This window comes from Dendropsophus ebraccatus, chromosome 12 (genome assembly GCF_027789765.1).
Source record: "Dendropsophus ebraccatus isolate aDenEbr1 chromosome 12, aDenEbr1.pat, whole genome shotgun sequence".
Lineage (NCBI taxonomy): Eukaryota > Metazoa > Chordata > Amphibia > Anura > Hylidae > Dendropsophus > Dendropsophus ebraccatus.
In genome coordinates, this window is record NC_091465.1 from 9,257,766 (window position 1) to 9,276,688 (window position 18,923).

At 45.9% G+C, this 18,923-nt stretch overlaps 1 protein-coding gene across 1 annotated transcript; it reads right to left on the reverse strand.

Annotated features, from left to right (window-relative positions):
* Positions 1-8,814: 8,814 nt before the first annotated feature.
* Positions 8,815-18,425, reverse strand: PRXL2B (peroxiredoxin like 2B). The gene is made up of 7 exons (XM_069947193.1): positions 18,295-18,425; positions 14,502-14,706; positions 13,490-13,541; positions 12,583-12,646; positions 12,424-12,499; positions 10,910-11,028; positions 8,815-9,330 (listed from the first exon to the last, which is right to left on the reverse strand). Exons 1-7 carry the CDS (start codon positions 18,355-18,357, stop codon positions 9,304-9,306), a joined length of 606 nt encoding a protein of 201 aa, XP_069803294.1. The 5' UTR covers positions 18,358-18,425; the 3' UTR covers positions 8,815-9,303.
* Between the last annotated feature and the right edge of the window lie 498 nt (positions 18,426-18,923).

The window sequence follows — 18,923 nt, forward strand, 5'->3', positions numbered from 1 at the left end:
ATGTGGAACCTAATGGCGGCAGTGGCCTCTGTCAGCCGGATAATACCCATTGCTCATCTGTGGGAGGTGCAGGAGAAACAAATCCCATCCATGGAGGCCGCACCGATCCCCTTACAAGATTCACAGGATCTGCTGATAACTTCTCACTGCTGGATACCACCGGACACGTTCCTAGGTCTATGGTGTCCAGGCCTTGACCAGTCAGACTGTTTGATAGTACAAAGGAACCTAATATTAGGCAGTGGGTTTCCAATGATATGGTTGATCGGTGTATTAAGAAAAGAAAAGCTCCCATCCATAGACGCATACACCTGCGTAGGAGAATCACACGTACGCAGAAGGACCAGACACTGAAACACAGCAAACCTTGAGTCAAGTCCAAGAAGAACATGATCTATATTCTTCTTAATGGACTTAGAAATCTGACCATGTGCTACTCATATGGCTTCCAAAAATCTGCACAAGAGAATAAGGCATTTCTAGGAAACGTATTTTCATGCAATTTAGCCCTATATTTAGGTTTTATCATGATGGAGAGCAAATAATAGTCACATTACGAGCTTCATGAACTGTTTGCAGGTGTTGTATAAACTTAGTATCATTCCTTCAGGATTTGGGGCTCTGCTTGGAATTATCCAAAGAATCCACTGCAGACGATGGCCACCAACATACAGGGAAATGCTGGGATGGTTGCCAGGCTGGGACCCAGAGACACAGGACAAGTGAAGCCTTAAGGTTTGCACCACTTTTTGACTATTCCCCCTGACTTCCGATTCTGTGCTGCGTCGACTGTGGTTACTGACCCAGTTAGTTGACCCTGCTATTATTGTGTTTGTTTTGTCTTTGGTCGCTATGATGATATAAGTGAGACACAGTCTTCAGGTTGGGACCGTCCTGTTAAGGAGCCAATAACCCCAAAAGGACAGCAGGACGGTCACAACCTGAAGACTGGTCGCTATGATGATATAAGTGAGACACAAAGACAAAACAAACACCATAATAGCAGGGTCAACTAACCGAGTAGGTAGCTATCAGTTGTCGCAGTACAGAATTGGATAGTCGGGGGGAATAGTCAAAAAGTCAAGTTAGAATCAGGAAACCGGGGAATATCCAATCAGGATACAACACTAGCTTACTCACACTCAAAGAGGCGCTATCGCAGGCAACGAGGATGATGAGGGGAGTAGTTTTATGGAGGCTGGAGTCCCAGCCCAAGGACATGGTTGTGGCATGGACTCCATCCCCCAACCCCCTCTGACTGGCGCTGCCGGACGCCAGTCACCATAACAATAATGTAAACCACTTGAGCCATTCGGCCAGGGGGTGGTGTGGCCCCGGCAAGAACTAAGGACGCCATTGGTGTGCACCTAACAATTGGCCGGGCCAGTCATCAGGGATGCCATCAGCGTGCCCTTTGCAACCAGGCGGGATGGTTGTTAGGGACACAGTTGGCGCTTCTAGGAGGCCGGCCACAAGCTTCGGCAGTACCAGATGCTGAGCGTGATGGCCGGCTCCTGACAATGGTAATGGGGAAAATGTAATGCTAGGGCATTTTTAATACACTGTGTATAAAGGAGAAATACTGGTTAAAAAAAAAAGGTCAACTCCCAGGTGTTCTCCCAGACTTCTCCAGGCCTCTTCCAAAAACTCTCCAGTCATTCCCCAAGCTCCCCTATGATTTCTTTAGACCAGAGGTCTCAAACTCGCGGCCCTCCAGCTGTCGCCAAACTACAATTCCCATCATGCCTGGACAGCCAAAGGTAAAGCTTTGGCTGTCCAGGCATGATGGGAATTGTAGTTTGGCAACAGCTGGAGGGCCGCGAGTTTGAGACCCATGCTCTAGACATTCTCCAAGCTTCCTTCATTTCTTCTCCAGGAATTCTCCAGAGCTCTTCCATGACTTTCTCTAAGCCTCCTCAATGACTTCTCTGGGCGTTCCTCAATACACTGTAATAACTCCTTCAGGCAATCTTCATGTCTCCTTCATAACTTTTCCAGGCATTCTCCAAGCCTCCTCCACAACCTCTCCGGGTATTCTCCAATCCTCCCCAATGAACTTCTCTAATTTTCTCCAAAATATACCCTTGTTCCAGCACTTATGAGCCACCACTTGAAGTAATCGGGACTAAGACCTCCAGATATCTACAAGAGCATTGAGGTGATGTGTTTGGGCTTCTGCTTATGACTAGATATTTGTGGACTTTTAATCAGTTCCAAAGGGGGTTGTCCTCTGCTGGACCTGGGGTCCATTACTCAGTTGGAACATCAGAAGATCCTACTCTATGGGCCAATCTCATCCTAATTACAATATTTTGTAATTGGTTCCAGTGCCTTGAAACAAGGTGCAACAAAGGATGGCCCCGTCAGGACCCGAGAAACCAAAGAAATTCTTCGTGGTGGTAAGCGGAGGTGTAGAAGGTCAAAGGGAAAATAACGGCATGTAGACATGGCACCACTCCATTTGACCTTGAATGCCTACGCTTACTATCAATGAGCATTTCTTTGGTTCCCCAGGTCCTGATGGGGCCATCCTTTGTTGCACCTTACCAACAACCTCCGTTGTGGAGGTTCCTCGGCTGAGCTGTGGTGTTTTTTGAGTTGTGCCTATTCACATTGCACATGAGGTGAGTGCGAGTGGTGGTGGAGCAAACCTTACCCTGCTGGTGATTCTACACCAGGAGGTGCCACCACTGCATTGATCCAGTGACCCATCTTGTGCCACTGTTGGACCTCTACTATGGCAAAAGCAACCAGTTTCCACGGACGTCTCCTTTAACGTCCCACCTGCGATTTTCCCTCCAAACAAATATTCCATAATAATTAATTGCGCCCTCCTTTCTCCTTGAAGCGAATGAATCACTAATTTTCACAAACAAGACATGCGAGACGTTCCGCTACTTTATTCATTTCCGAATCAGCGGGAAGAACGTTCTGAGAATCTGAATAAACTCCGGGTAATTGTTTACACGTCTGTAAACCAATTTGAAGACATTATGAATCTGTTGCCATCAATTATTGAAAACAGATTGGGAGGGGAATGCGTTTGTTTGGACCTGAAATTGGACGAGCATCAGACCGAGCATGAGGTCTCCAGAAGAAGCATCTTCCGAGGGTCAATTACGGGTGTTATCATGTGTGCAAGACAAAGAGAGTCACATGGTAACCACAGATAGGAACAAGGATGCTGTGTATAACAACCAATCACATTCAAGATGGAAGGTAACATCAGACCGGGCGACAGGTTTGGATAGGTTTTTGTAGCTGACCCCAGTATAGCAAATAATAGAGACTGTTAAAGAGAATCTGGCATCATCCAAAGTCTCATATAGAGGTGAGAAAGAGGAGATTAAAGGGGGGGGGGGGTCTTTTTCTTTTAAATCAGATGGTATCAGAAATTTATATAGATTTGTAACTTACTTCTATTTTAAAATCTCCAGTCTTCCAGTACTTATCAGCTGCTGTATGTCCTGCAGGAAGTGGTGTATTCTCTCCAGTCTGACACAGTGCTCTCTGCTGTCACCTCTGTCCATGTCAGGAACTGTCCAGAGCAGGAGAGGTTTTCTGTGGGGATTTGCTGCTGCTCCAGACAGTTCCTGACATGGAGAGAGGTGTCAGCAGAGAGCACTGTGTCAGACTGGAGAGAATACACCACTTCCTGTGGGACATACAGCAGCTGATAAGTACTGGGGGAAAAAAAGGGAAATTTTGCCAGCACATCTATGACTCTGTTCACACTGCAGGTTGCACGCTGCTTGTGGCTTAAGTACAGACAAAAAACATAAGGTGCAACAGCAACCCACAGGTGTAAGGGATTACTGTATATACTCCTCCCAGCTTGCACACGGTAAACACCTACTCTGTAGATATTAAAAATTAAAATATAATTATTTTTTTTTGAAAAGTGAGGATCTTAGCAATCTATTTGATCAAACAGAGTGTACCATGTCGCCAACGTTAAGGCGTCCTCGAGACATGGACCCTACTCTAGCATTTTCACACTAGCAATGGCCTCTCCTGGGCTGAACAAGCCTACAACTGGGCAGATAGGAGCCAAATGATCTCTTTTATAGCAGCCTTGGGACATGGGTGGAGTGCAGGCCAACAGGAGGTAGCCACACCCCCAGATACAACAGGAGGTAGCCACACCCCCAGATACAACAGGAGGTAGCCACACCCCCAGATACAACAGGAGGTAGCCACACCCCCAGATACAACAGGAGGTAGCCACCCCCCCCACATTCAACAGAAAAAAGGGAGATTTTTGGCAGCACATCTATGACTCTGTTCACACTGCAGGTAGCACACTGCTTGAGGCTTAAAGAGAACCAATCACGGAAGAAATTAAAAAATTTTTTATTTTCTAATTCAATGTAATTATTTATTTAATTACATTTGTAAACACTTTTATTTATTTTTTCGGCCGCGTTTTTGTTTTATTAACTTTTCAATTCACTGTCTCGCGCCGGCTCTTTTCAAAAGAGCCGGCTCGAGACAGGAAGCTCCCGTCATCCACAGCGGCAGCAAGGCCGGCCGCCGCCATCTTGATTACGTCATTTGTCATTGCCAGTGGTGGAACGCAAGTAACGTAATCAAGATGGCGGCGGCCGGGCCGAACAAGAGGAACAGGTATAGTATAAGATACAGACTGCAACAGCAGTCTGTATCTTCATTTTGTCTATTTATGAAGATACAGATTGCCTTTGCAGTCTGTATCTTATACTTTACCTGATCCTCTTGTCCGTTGCAGTCTGATGCCGGGCGCCGCCATCTTGAATACGTCACTTGCGTTCCAGCGGTGGAACGCAAGCGACGTAATCAAGATGGCGGTGCCGGCCTTGCTGCAGCAAACAAGAGGAACAGGTAAAGTATAAGATACAGACTGCAAAGGCAATCTGTATCTTCATAAATAGACTGCCTTTACAGTCTGTAGCTTATACTTTACCTGATGCTCTTGTTCGGTGCTGGAAGGCCGGGCGACGCCATCTTGAATACGTCACTTGCGTTCCAGCGGTGAAACGCAAAGTGACGTCATCAAGATGGCGGCGCCCGGCCTTCGTTCAGCTATCAAGAGAATTGGGTAAAGGGATAAGATACAGACTGCACAGGCAGTCTGTATCTTCATAGATAGACTTAGGGAGAGATTTCCTTTGATAATAGGGACAGTGATTTTTAGGTGATTGGTCCTCTTTAACCCCTTAAGGTCAAAGCCTATTTTCGTTTTTGCGCTTTTGCTTATTCCATTTTAAGTTTAAAAGGCCATAGCGCTTGCATTTTTTCACCTAGAGACGTATATGAGCACTTATTTTTTGCGAAACCAATTGTACTTTGCAATGACCGGCATTATTTTTCCATAAAATATGCTGCGAAACCGGAAAAAAATCATTTGCGCTGTCAAATTGAAAAAAAAAAACGAATTTGTTTTGATTTCGGGGAGTTTTGCATTTACGCCGTCCGTCCTATGGCAAAACTGACTTGTTATTTATGTTCCTCAAGTCGTTACGATTACTATGATATATAACATGTATAACTTATATTGTATCTGATGGCTTTTAAAAAATTCAAACCATTGTTAACAAATATACGTTCCTTAAAATCGCTCCATTCCCAGGCTTATAGCGCTTTTATCCTTTGGTCTATGGGGCTGTGTGAGGTGTCAGTTTTTGCGCCATGATGTGTTCTTTCTATCGGTACCTTGTTTGCGCATATACGACTTTTTGATCGTTTTTTATTACATTTTTTCTGGATTTGATGCGACCAAAAATGCGCAATTTTGCACTTTGGAATTTTTTTTGCGCTGACGCCGTTTACCGTGCGAGATCAGGAATGTGATTAATTAATAGTTCGGGCGATTACGCGCGCGGCGATACTAAATATGTTTATTTATTTATTAATTTATAAAATGGGAAAAGGGGGGTGATTTGGACTTTTATTAGGGGAGGGGATTTTTTATTAATAAAAACACTTTTTTACTTTTTTTTTACTGTAACTAGAAGCCCCCCTGGGGGGCTTGTATATAGACAGCACTGATCTCTCATAGAGATCAATGCTGTGTATATACACAGCAAAGATCGATTAGATCGGTCATAGATTACTATGGCCTGCTGCAGGCCATAGCAATCTATTGCCGAGACGGGATCAGCGTCATTCCGACGCTGAGGCCCGGCACGGGCAGAAGAACGGATGCGATCGCGGGGGGGAGATCCGAGCCACTAGACACCAGGGATAGTGTGTACAAAGCCTCTAAGTGCAGCTGTCAGGTTTGACAGCTGCACTTAGAGGCTTAATTAGCCGGCGCGGCAACAGGACCCGCGCCGGCTAATAGAGGCACTGCCCGGCTGTCAGCCGGGATCAGCGCCGTTCAGAACACCCCCTGCGGCACCATGACGTGTCGGCTACCTCCTGTTGGCCTGCACTCCACCCATGTCCCAAGGCTGCTATAAAAGAGATCATTTGGCTCCTATCTGCCCAGTTGTAGCTTGTTCAGCCCAGGAGAGGCCATTGCTAGTGTGAAAATGCTAGAGTAGGGTCCATGTCTTGAGGACGCCTTAACGTTGGCGACATGGTACACTCTGTTTGATCAAATAGTTTGCTAAGATCCTCACTTTTAAAAAAAAAAAAATTATATTTTAATTTTTAATATCTACAGAGTAGGTGTTTACCATGTGTACACTGGGAGGAGTATATACAGTAATCCCTTACACCTGTGGGTTGCTGTTGCACCTTTTGTTTTTTGTCTGATAAATACTGGAAGACTGGAGATTTTTAAAGGGCAACTAACCATGGGCTGATTATTGGTAACACGCATTCCTAGGAACAGGGCATGGCCGCACAATTAATCTTACCATGTAAAGGTACCTAATAATATATATAATAAAGTTATATTACAATGTTATATATACTGTATATAGATATATAAAAGACACCTTTTAGGAGACACCTGATGAGAGAATGCTGGGAGATTTAGTCCTTGCACAGTTTGTTTTAAGTGACACATGATAGTGCCCCACCCTGCAGAGCATCACCCACCACCAGTCCCTGCAGAGCATCACTGTCCAGAGCAGCAGCAAATCCCCTTAGAAAACCTCTTCTGCTCTGGAAAGTTCCTGACATGGACAGAGGTGGCAGCAGAGAGCACTGTGTCAGACTGGAGAGAATACACCACTTCCTGCAGGACATACAGCAGCTGATAAGTACTGGAAGACGGAAGATTTTTAAATAGAATTAAATTACAAATCTGTATAACTTTCCGAAACCAGTTGGTTTGAAAGAAAAATACCTTCACCAGAGTACCCCTTTAAATCCCTGGTAGACTCCCCGGACCCAACCTGACACTGAACTAATTGATAAGATACATTTTGAGGGCAGAAACTCACCCGCCAGGTTTGCACTTTTTTTCTTTTTTTCTATATTTTTTTCCGTGTAAAATACAAAGAAGAATTATCCGAGATTCTGGACGAGCATCAAGTCGTGAGCCAAAGATATTAGATTTATAGCATCATTGTGATCACAAGACTGCGGAGAAACATGCGGAATTACTCAAAAGATAATCCAAAGGGGCAGAAATGCGGACTTCAATGGGAAATCTCAGGAGACTAAACACAAAGAACCGAGAAAGAGCAAAGTGATGGAGTGAAGTGTTGGTAACGTTATATGTGTGGTTTATGGTACAATTACATGGATACAATAAATGTCTGTACATGGGTTATTCTGTATGTTACACCTCACATTCAGCAACTGGATCCTTCACCATCTGCATCCATTATGTCAGTTACATCCTGTGTTATACTCCAGAGCTGCACTTACTATTCTGCTGGTGGAGTCACTGTGCACATACATTACATTACTGATCCTGTACTGATCCTGAGTTACATCCTATATTATACTCCAGAGCTGCGCTCACTATTCTGCTGGTGGGGTCACTGTATACATACATTACTGATCCTGAGTTACATCCTGTGTTATACTCCAGAGCTGCACTCACTATTCTGCTGGTGGGGTCACTGTGTACATACATTACATTACTGATACGGAGTTACATCCTATATTATACTCCAGAGCTGCACTCACTATTCTGCTGGTGCGGTCACTGTGTACATACATTACATTACTGATCCTGAGTTACATCCTGTGTTATACTCCAGAGCTGCACTCACTATTCTGCTGGTGAGGTCACTGTGTACACACATTACTGATCCTGAGTTACATCCTATATTATACTCCAGAGCTGCACTCACTATTCTGCTGGTGGGGTCGCTGTGTACATACATTACTGATCCTGAGTTACATCCTATATTATACTCCAGAGCTGCACTCACTATTCTGCTGGTGAGGTCACTGTGCACATACATTACATTACTGATTCAGTGTTACATCCTGTGTCACTAGTGCTGCAGCCTCCCCTGATGTCTATATAATACATGTACATGTTACCATCTTGATTTCCCCAGAATGCCCCTATAATATTAGAGCAATAAGACGTCCTTCAGTGATCTGTTTTCCTTTACAGCGTCGCCATCTAGTGCTGAGAACTGGTATTGCATGACACATTTATACTGTGTGGTATCTGAAGTTATGAGCCCCGCAGCTACATAAGCTGCATATTTACTGTATTTAGGGCTTCTGTCCAGATGTATACAGGGAGTATGCAGGGAGTCCTGTCAATCAGAAAAGGCCTTGTGCATGAAACATGCTGAGCATCATGAGCTGCGCCTGTCTGGTATAGTGACTGTATATGAAGCAGACAGCCGCACATTAAATCAATCAATACACAAAGATGACATCACATATAAAAATATATAAATAAAGACACCACAGTTATATAAATTATTATTGTTGTATTAAGACACACGTGTAAAGAAAAAAAAAGGATGTAAAAAAACATATCTGACTCTATATTTATCAGTGCAGGTCCTGGAGGTCACCACTAGGTGGCATTACAGGGAAACCTTATGGCAATTGCAGTTACATATTCATTATTAACATCAGTTTTAAGATCTCTGCTTACTGGCTAGAACATCCTTGTTTATATCCAGGAAGTGAGAGATCTATAACACAGAGAGAGCTGGGATGTACAGAAAAAGGTTTCCATTCAATGACAGCAAGCAGAGGTCATGGAAACAGTGCAGGGAGATGCCTAATGTTTCATTATAGAGGGATTAAACTTCATTTACAGGAAGAGGGGAAACCCCAGGTCACAGTGTGTCCCATTATAGTCTTATAACAGTCCCTCCAGTTATGGCGGATTACAGGCAATGAGGGATGCAGTCAGTGCAAAGAATAAACCGAGACACCTGGATTCTTCCTTCATCGTGTGCACACATCATCATTACACTATGGAGAGAAGAGCAGGGAGAGTGTGAGGTTATATACTATCCACAATACACCTACTGTAAAGACTGCATCCTAATGGAAGCTAAACCAGAGGACAAAGTATGGAGGGCGACAATAGTAACTAATATAAATACAGGTCATTATCCTGCCCATCCACTAGAGGGCGATAATAGTCACTAATACATATACAGGTCATTATCCTGCCCATCCACTAGAGGGCGATAATAGTAACTAATATACATACAGGTCATTATCCTGCCTCATCCACTAGAGGGCGATAATAGTCACTAATATACATACAGGTCATTATCCTGCCCATCCACTAGAGGGCGATAATAGTAACTAATATACATACAGGTCATTATCCTGCCTCATCCACTAGAGGGCGATGATAGTAATACGTACAGATCACTGTCATTATCCTGCCTCATCCACTAGAGGGCGATAATAGTCACTAATATACATACAGGTCATTATCCTGCCCATCCACTAGAGGGCGATAATAGTAACTAATATACATACAGGTCATTATTCTGCCTCATCCACTAGAGGGCGATAATAGTAACTAATACACATACAGATTATTATCCTGCCTCATCCACTAGAGGGCGATAATAGTAACTAATATACATACAGGTCATTATCCTGCCCATCCACTAGAGGGCGATAATAGTCACTAATATACATACAGGTCATTATTCTGCCTCATCCACTAGAGGGCGATAATAGTAACTAATATACATACAGGTCATTATTCTGCCTCATCCACTAGAGGGCGATAATAGTCACTAATACACATACAGATCACTGTCATTATCCTGCCCATCCACTAGAGGGCGATAATAGTCACTAATATACATACAGATCACTGTCATTATCCTGCCTCATCCACTAGAGGGCGATAATAGTCACTAATATACATACAGGTCATTACCCTTCCTCATCCACTAGAGGGCGATAATAGTCACTAATATACATACAGGTCATTACCCTTCCTCATCCACTAGAGGGCGATAATAGTAACTAATATACATACAGGTCATTATTCTGCCCTCTCCAATTGAGGGTGATTAGGGTCAATTTACGCTGAAAGATTATCTGACAGATTGTCTGCCAAAGATTTGAAGCAAAAGCCAGAAACAGACTATAAACAGAGATCAGGTCATAAAGGAAAGCCTGAGATTTTTCCTCTTTTCAAATCCATTCCTGGCTTTGGCTTCAAATCTTTGGCAGATAATCTTTCTGTGTAAATGGACCCTTATAGTGACTAATACACATTATCCTGCATATATGCTATATACAGGGTGGTCCAAAATAGGGTGTAATAGGGTATGAGATTTATCAAACATGGTATACAGTGAAACTGTCTCAGTTGCCCCTAGCAGCCAATCAGATTTTACTTTTTACAGACTCTTTGGAAAATGAAAGGTGGAATCTGATTGGTTGCTAGGGGCGACTGAGCCAGTTTCACTGTACACCATTTTGATAAATCTCATACCCTATTACACATACTGTCCACCTGCCTTTGGAGCACCCTGTGTATATGTATACAATTTCAGTCATGACCCTGGTCCCCCACCTGCGGGCGCTGTCCTTCAGTCACATTTGCAGATATCCCTAGAGTTGTCACTATAGTTTCCAGAGGAACGTGGTCACCAGGGGAATCCTGTATGAAATGGAGTAAAACCTTTTCTCCTCCTAGAAATAGAGAAAAACACAGGATGAAATACAGAGAGGAGATCAGGTATAGAAGAAAGTGGCAGCGATGGCCTCTTATTACAGACCAGATGTGTAACACCCCCCCCACACACACCCCTATCTCTGTGTACAAACCAGCTTTACTCCCCCTGGCAGGGCTCCCTCCTGCCACCTTGTGGTTACTTTGTGTACAAGCAAGAATGTATATACAGTGGGGGAGATGTATATCAAACATGGTGTACAGTGAAACTGGCTCAGTCGCCCCTAGCAACCAATCAGATTCCACCTTTCATTTTCCTAAGAGTCAGTAAGGAATTAAAAGTGGAATCTGATTGGTTGCTAGGGGCGACTGAGCCAGTTTCACTTTACACCATGTTTGATAAATCTCCCCCTGTATTTCTATAGAGAAATTCAATCACGATTAACGATTGCGCTACCTGGGCGGGGCTTAACGGCCGCAGCACCACTCAGACCCGCTCACATTGATGCCTTAGGCCCCACCCTCCATGGCATCATCGCGCAAAGGCCACACCCCCTCGACGGTCATTGGAACGGGCTGGCCTAAAGGTCTACCCCCCTCTAGGTCCGCCCACACCAATGGCCTCCAAGGGGGTGGGGTCTAAGTGCGATGATGTCACGGAGGCCGGTGTCTACAGTGGCAATGTGAGTGGGGCTAAGGGCCCTATTCCACGGGACGATTATCGTTTGGATAATCGTTAACGATTAACGATCTCAAACGACCGCTATTGCGAAAGACCTGAAAACGTTCACTCATTTCCATGGAACGATAATCGTTACTTATGATCGTAATTGCGATCGTTTCTCTTCGCTATTTATTCGCTATTGCGTTCGTATCTATTGAGAACGACCGAACGATGTCTTATTCAATGCGAACGATTTGCGAACGAGCAACGATAAAAATAGGTCCAGGTCTTATTAAACGATCAACGATTTCTCGTTCGGTCGTTAATCGTTAACTGCATTTCAACCGAACGATTATCGTTCAGATTCGAACGATTTAACGATAATCTGAACGATAATCGTCCCGTGGAATAGGGCCCTAAGTGGCACTACGGCCGTGAAGCCCCGCCCAGGTAGCACAATCTGCAGATGATAAAAGATCATTTTTTACTGGAACAAGCACCATGACGTATGATAAACACCTAAGTTAAAAAATATAAAAGGCAAAATAAATCATATTGTTTAATCGTTCCCCCCCCCCTTCATTTCCTCCCCCTACAGATCTTTGCTGGCACCATTTTGGAGTAGATGGAAATTTGTATTCCTTCTTATTGCATTCTTTAGGAGAGACTGTTCTATAATCCCATCCCAACGTCTCCCTATAACCCATCAGATGTCAGGAAGGGGTTAATGCCCACTATAAAAGCCTCTCACCTCTGCTGACGATCAGCATCCCCCCGCTCTGCAGGAGATCTCCACTGAAGTTTCCCTGCACCCCGTCCGCATTGGCCTGTAATATAGAAGTTATGGATAAGTGATAATAAAGGAGACTTCAGCCGCCGCCGCCTCCTCCTCACCCGTACAGACACTCACCTTGGTGACAATATCTCTGACCTTCTTCCCAAGAGCGGCAGGAACTACAGAGAGAGCGTTGTACCTACAACGAGGAAGAAAACGCGTCGCCTTGTGGTGAACTGCAGGCAAAGCAAATCCTTAAAGTGGGCCTGTCTTAACTTTAGTCAGCAAAAAGCTGCAAACAGTGCACTATGGGGCTTCTTACTCTGAATCAGGAGATATCACTCTTATTTAAATCTGTCGCTCCGGCGCTGAGATATAAGCTTTAGAACATAGGTTTCAAATTTAGGCCCTCCAGCTGTTGCAAATTCCCATCATGCTAAATCTTTGGCTGTCCAGGCATGATAAGAGTTGTAGGTTTGCAACGGCTGGAGGGCCTGATTTTGACACCCCTGGTTTAGAAGTTTTATACAAGTTAGGAGATAAATCTGCCATGGTGTTCCTTTAGGCTGCAGAAGCAAAACAACGTCCATCCCTTCTCTCCTAAGGCCCCTATACCTTCTGCAGCCTCCGAACTTGTATAAAACTTCTAAAGCTTATATCTCAGCGCTGGAGAGACGGATTCAAATAAGAGTGATTTCTCCTGATTCGTTAATATGGCATTTGACTCCTCTCCTTGATGTCAGGGGGAAAATTCCACTGAGAAACCGGCACCACAGGTCGATAACCCCATGGATTTTATGCCCGTTCTTTTCTGTAGCGTGTGCACGAGATAACGGTTATTAAGAAAAAGATTTTGTGGATTTTCCACACTGAGATTCCATGCGGAGTATCCCCAAGGAATATGCAATGCAGAATACTCTCATGATAACTTCTCAGAATGCACTTGTATTAGGGTATTCGTGCAGACAAGGGCTACGGAGGGATGAGTTCAGCTCTGAAGCTGCAGGAGTGTGAATGCAGCTCTGGAGTATAATACACTGACCTCTTGAATCCCAGCTCCTTGTAGCTCTGCTTTGATTCATCCAGATACAGTTCTAAAACAGAGTTACACAACATTAGCTATAAAAGTGCAGATAAGAGACGTACAAGGTGGTCACACCCAGGGGCGGACGGTTGTATATTAACAGTATGAGGGCACAGAACACTATAAACAGATATACAAGCACAGCAAAGACAACTGAACACATGACTATTAGGAAGGCTCCACCTGCTGGACACAGGAGGGAACTGCACCATTAACAAATCCTCCATAAAATGTTATTCCTGCAATGATTCCCTTATGGAGGAGCAAAGAGATGAGACGCCACAGAATTGTGGGAAGTTTTTCCTATTCTGAACATTTCCCTGTAGATACTAAGTTCAGAATAAAGCAGCTGTTTATGGTGGTCTGTATCCCACCAATAGAAGCTGTAGCTATATACATGGGACTTGTCCTGCTTATAACAGGGTGCTCCTTTAATATCTGCCAACAACGACACGTCAGTTTGGGGTCGGATCTCTGTGGATATGACCCCTATCTGTAAGCTCTGGGTGAGTGCCAGGAATCTTTCTTGTGGATATGACCCCCATCTGTAAGCTCTGGGTGAGTGCCGGGAATCTTTCTTGTGGATATGACCCCCATCTGTAAGCTCTGGGTGAGTGCCGGGAATCTTTCTTGTGGATATGACCCCCATCTGTAAGCTCTGGGTGAGTGCCGGGAATCTTTCTTGTGGATATGACTCCCATCTGTAAGCTCTGGGTGAGTGCCGGGAATCTTTCTTGTGTCTATGACCCCCATCTGTAAGCTCTGGGTGAGTGCCGGGAATCTTTCTTGTGGATATGACCCCCATCTGTAAGCTCTGGGTGAGTGCCAGGAATCTTTCTTGTGTCTATGACCCCCATCTGTAAGCTCTGGGTGAGTGCCGGGAATCTTTCTTGTGGATATGACCCCCATCTGTAAGCTCTGGGTGAGTGCCGGGAATCTTTCTTAGGAATTTGACCACCTGTAGACTTACCCCCTGTAAAATATTTCCCCTCCAGGAATTCCTGCAGCCCGGCACTCTCGGGCCCGATCCCGATCAGTCGGACCTGGTTGGCGCTGAGCGATTCTTGCAGCTTGGAGATTTCCTTTGCTGTCCAGCGGCAGATCTGGCAGCCGAACCTCCTGAGGAAGAAGAGGACGCTGGTGTTGTCTCTCCACAGCGACTGCAACTCAACCGTCTGGAGGCAGAAAGTGTCACACAGGTCAGCGGCATCCAGATATACACACACCCAGCACTGCTACATCCTCCTATCTAAGCTCATCAGATTTATCCTATTGGGAAGCTGTGATTTACCCTTAGCAACATGAATGTAGGCATGATGGGAACTGTAGTTTTGTAAGTTCTGTAAGGCCAAAGGATCCCTATTACTGATACAGGTTGAGATCCCCTTCAACTTCTTCTAGACAGATCCCTTTAAAGGAGAAGTCCGGTGAACATTTTATTAAGGTATTGTATTGCCCCCCCCCCTTCCTAGATACCATGGTAATGTCACTTCCTGGATAACATGGTGATGTCACTTCCTGGATAACATGGTGATGTCACTTCCTAGATAACATGGTGATGTCACTTCCTGGATAACATGGTGATGTCACTTCCTCGATAACATGGTGATGTCACTTTCTAGATAACATGGTGATGTCACTTTCTAGATAACATGGTGATGTCACGACCCGACTCCCAGAGCTGTGCGGGCTGTGGCTGCTGGAGAGGATGATGGCAGAGGGACACTGAGGGACACAGGGCACAGAGTATCTCTCTGCCATCATCCTCTCCAGCAGCCACAGCCCGCACAGCTCTGGGAGTCGGGTCGTGACATCACCGTGTTATCCAGGAAGTGACATCACCATGTTATCCAGGAAGTGACATCACCCTGTTATCCGGGAAGTGACATCACCCTGTTATCCGGGAAGTGACATCACCCTGTTATCCGGGAAGTGACATCACCCTGTTATCCGGGAAGTGACATCACCCTGCTATCCGGGAAGTGACATCACCCTGTTATCCGGGAAGTGACATCACCCTGTTATCCGGGAAGTGACATCACCCTGTTATCCGGGAAGTGACATCACCATGCTATCCGGGAAGTGACATCAGCATGTTATCCGGTAAGTAACATCACCATGTTATCCAGGAAGTGAAGCCTTGATGCAGTAGTAAGTGCAGGGAAAAGCACTTTATGTGCATTTCCCATAATAAGTGTATATTGGGGATTTGTATAACTTTTGGGGGAAAATACTTTAATAAAAATTTTCACTGGGCTTCTCATTTAAATTCACGCCTTTACCACACCCCACAGATACTGAGGCACCTATAAGCCAGTCTCTAGTAGTCTTAATGTGAATATGGTATACTGTGGAGGGGGGGGGGGCTACTTTATATACTTCTTGTCCTGGTCGTTATCTCCAAAAATATTGGAACGTTATGAATTTGGGATGGATGGAACGATAGAAAGGCCCATCCTGACCCATATGGGCAAACCCACCCAGTCTGCAGTATTAGGGCTGTAGACATCATGGGTGCAGAGCCCCTCTTATTGTGGGAGACTTGATAATTGGGTGGCATGTAATACTACATGTCCCCACTAGTGGGTGCTGCAGGGGGATTACTGGTGGTAAATTCCAAGTCACCAGCATGACAGGGCACCGGGCAGCATACAGTCCTGGGGGGCTGCAGGGCACCGGGCAGCATACAGTCCTGGGGGGCTGCAGGGCACCGGGCAGCATACAGTCCTGGGGGGCTGCAGGGCACCGGGCAGCATACAGTCCTGGGGGGCTGCAGGGCACCGGGCAGCATACAGTCCTGGGGGGCTGCAGGGCACCGGGCAGCATACAGTCCTGGCCACTCAGACCTATCCTGCTGCTTGTCAGACATCACAGTGAAGTTACACAACCCCCCCGGGGCTGCTGGCGCGTCTCTGTTACCCCATCCGGTCTGACTCGGCAGCCATCACACTTCACCCATAGAGATAAGCAGCCGCAGGCCGGGAATATTAGACATCACAATGGAAGAAACCTGGAGGTTATCCAAGATTAGTCAAACATAGCTGTTCTCTTTAAAGAAAAAAACAGCGCCACCTTGTCCTCAGGTTGCTCATGGTATTGCAGTTTGACTGCTATGATTCAATGGAACCGAGCTGCAATACCACATACAGCCTGAGGACTAGGGTGGCGCTGTCTCTGGAAGATAACAGCCATGTTTACGTAATCCTAGATATCCCCTTTAAAAGCTGCTGCCATATAAGGGAATATTCGGGGATCTCTTCACCTGAGGTTCCTAGGACCGTCCCCCCCCCATATATATATATATATATATATATATATATATATATATATACACACTGTAATTGGGATGATTTACAGAGTGTAAAGCCAGCAGAGACAACGCTATGAAGTCCATAACCCGAATATAGAGGAGCCCATACATCATACCCCATAGGCCAGTGACTCTCCTCCAACCAGTGTGATCAGGGACCAAGTGGGAGGTTATAGGGGAAGGGAAGGGCTATGCTGCCAGTGACATTACAGAGACTAGCAGAAGCCCAGGGCAGGCTGTATGCAGTATTACAACTCAGCTCCATTCACTTCAAGAGAATTGAGCAGCAATACCGCACCCAACCTGAGGACAGGAGAGGCACTGTTCCTGGAAGAAGGCGGCCAGGTGGAGAACCCTACTGAAAGATAAACAGGATGATTTGGCAGAACTGGTATTGATGTTGGCACAAAATGGGCAGGAACGCTGCATAAAGACACAACCTGGGGGCAGGGGAGGCTCCGCTTCTTACCCATCCGGGATAATAAAGGGGAACTCTAGAGAGTTTTTTAACTGGTGTCACAAAGTTATACAGGTTTGTAATTTACTTCTATTAAAAAATCTCTAGTCTTCCAGTACTTACCAGCTGCTGTATGTCCTGCAGGAAGTGGTGTATTCTCTCCAGTCTGACACAGTGCTCTCTGCTGCCACCTCTGTCCATGTCAGGAACTGTCCAGAGCAGGAGAGGTTTTCTATGGGGATTTGCTGCTGCTCTGGACAGTTCCTGACATGGACAGAGGTGGCAGCAGAGAGCAGTGGAGACACTGACACCTGATGAGAACATAACAGAGCATGCTGGGAGATGTAGTCCTTGCACAGTTTGGCATGACTTACCATAGTGCCTCACCCTGCAGAGCATCACCCACCCCCCAGTCCCTGCAGAGCATCACCCCCCACCAGTCCCTGCAGAGCATCCTCACCCCCAGTCTCTGCAGAGCATCACCGCCCACCAGTCCCTGCAGAGCATCCTCACCCCCACCAGTCCCTGCAGAGCATCATTACCCCCAGTCCCTGCAGAGCATCACCCCCCCCCCACCTGTCTCTGCAGAGCATCCTCACACCCAGTCCCTGCAGCGCATCACCCCCCACCAGCCCCTGCAGAGCATCCTCACCCCCAGTCTCCGCAGAGCATCATCACCCCCAGTCCCTGCATAGCATCCTCACCCCCAGTCTCTGCAGAGCATAACCCACCACCAGTCCCTGCAGAGCATCACCCCCACCAATCCCTGCAGAGCATCACCCCCAGTCCCTGTAGAGCATCACCCCCACAAGTCCCTGCAGATCATCACCCCCAGTCCCTGCAGAGCATCACCCCCAGTCCCTGTAGAGCATCACCCCCACAAGTCCCTGCAGAGCATCACCCCCAGTCTCTGTAGAGCATGATGAAATCCCCTTGATCATTGCATAATCATATAACGCAGCGATCTGATGTGAACAGCCTCTTAGCAGCGCTCACCTCCCCGGTCAGCGCGTTCTTCACCAGCAGGCCCCCCAGCTTCACCAGGTCCACGCTCCCCATTTCGCCTCCGGTTACCGGGTTGTGTTCTCCGGGAAAGCCGCTTCCTCTATCAGTACTTCAGTTCCTGCCTTTTAATCCCCTCAGCCAATCAGAGCGCAGAAATTGGTCAGGGCGGGGCTGCAAGGAAGGACTGTGGAGCCTTATATGGTTATGTGGGCGGGGCTTAGTTGCATAAGTCGCTATAATGTATCTTTCATAACAGTGTAATGAACTGGTCAGAGGTCACACGTGACAGGATAACAGGGAGCCCGGCTACAATGTATACTGTCTGTGTACTGTGTGTATATAGGGGTGTGTGTGACTGTACTGTGTATATATAGGGGTGTGTGTGACTGTACTGGGTATATAGTGGTGTATGTGACTGTACTGTGTATATATAGGGGTGTGTGTGACTGTACTGTGTATATAGGGGTGTGTGTGACTGTACTGTGTATATATAGGGGTGTGTGTGACTGTACTGTGTATATATAGGGGTGTGTGTGACTGTACTGTGTATATAGGGGTGTGTGTGACTGTACTGTGTATATAGTGGTGTATGTGACTGTACTGTGTATATATAGGGGTGT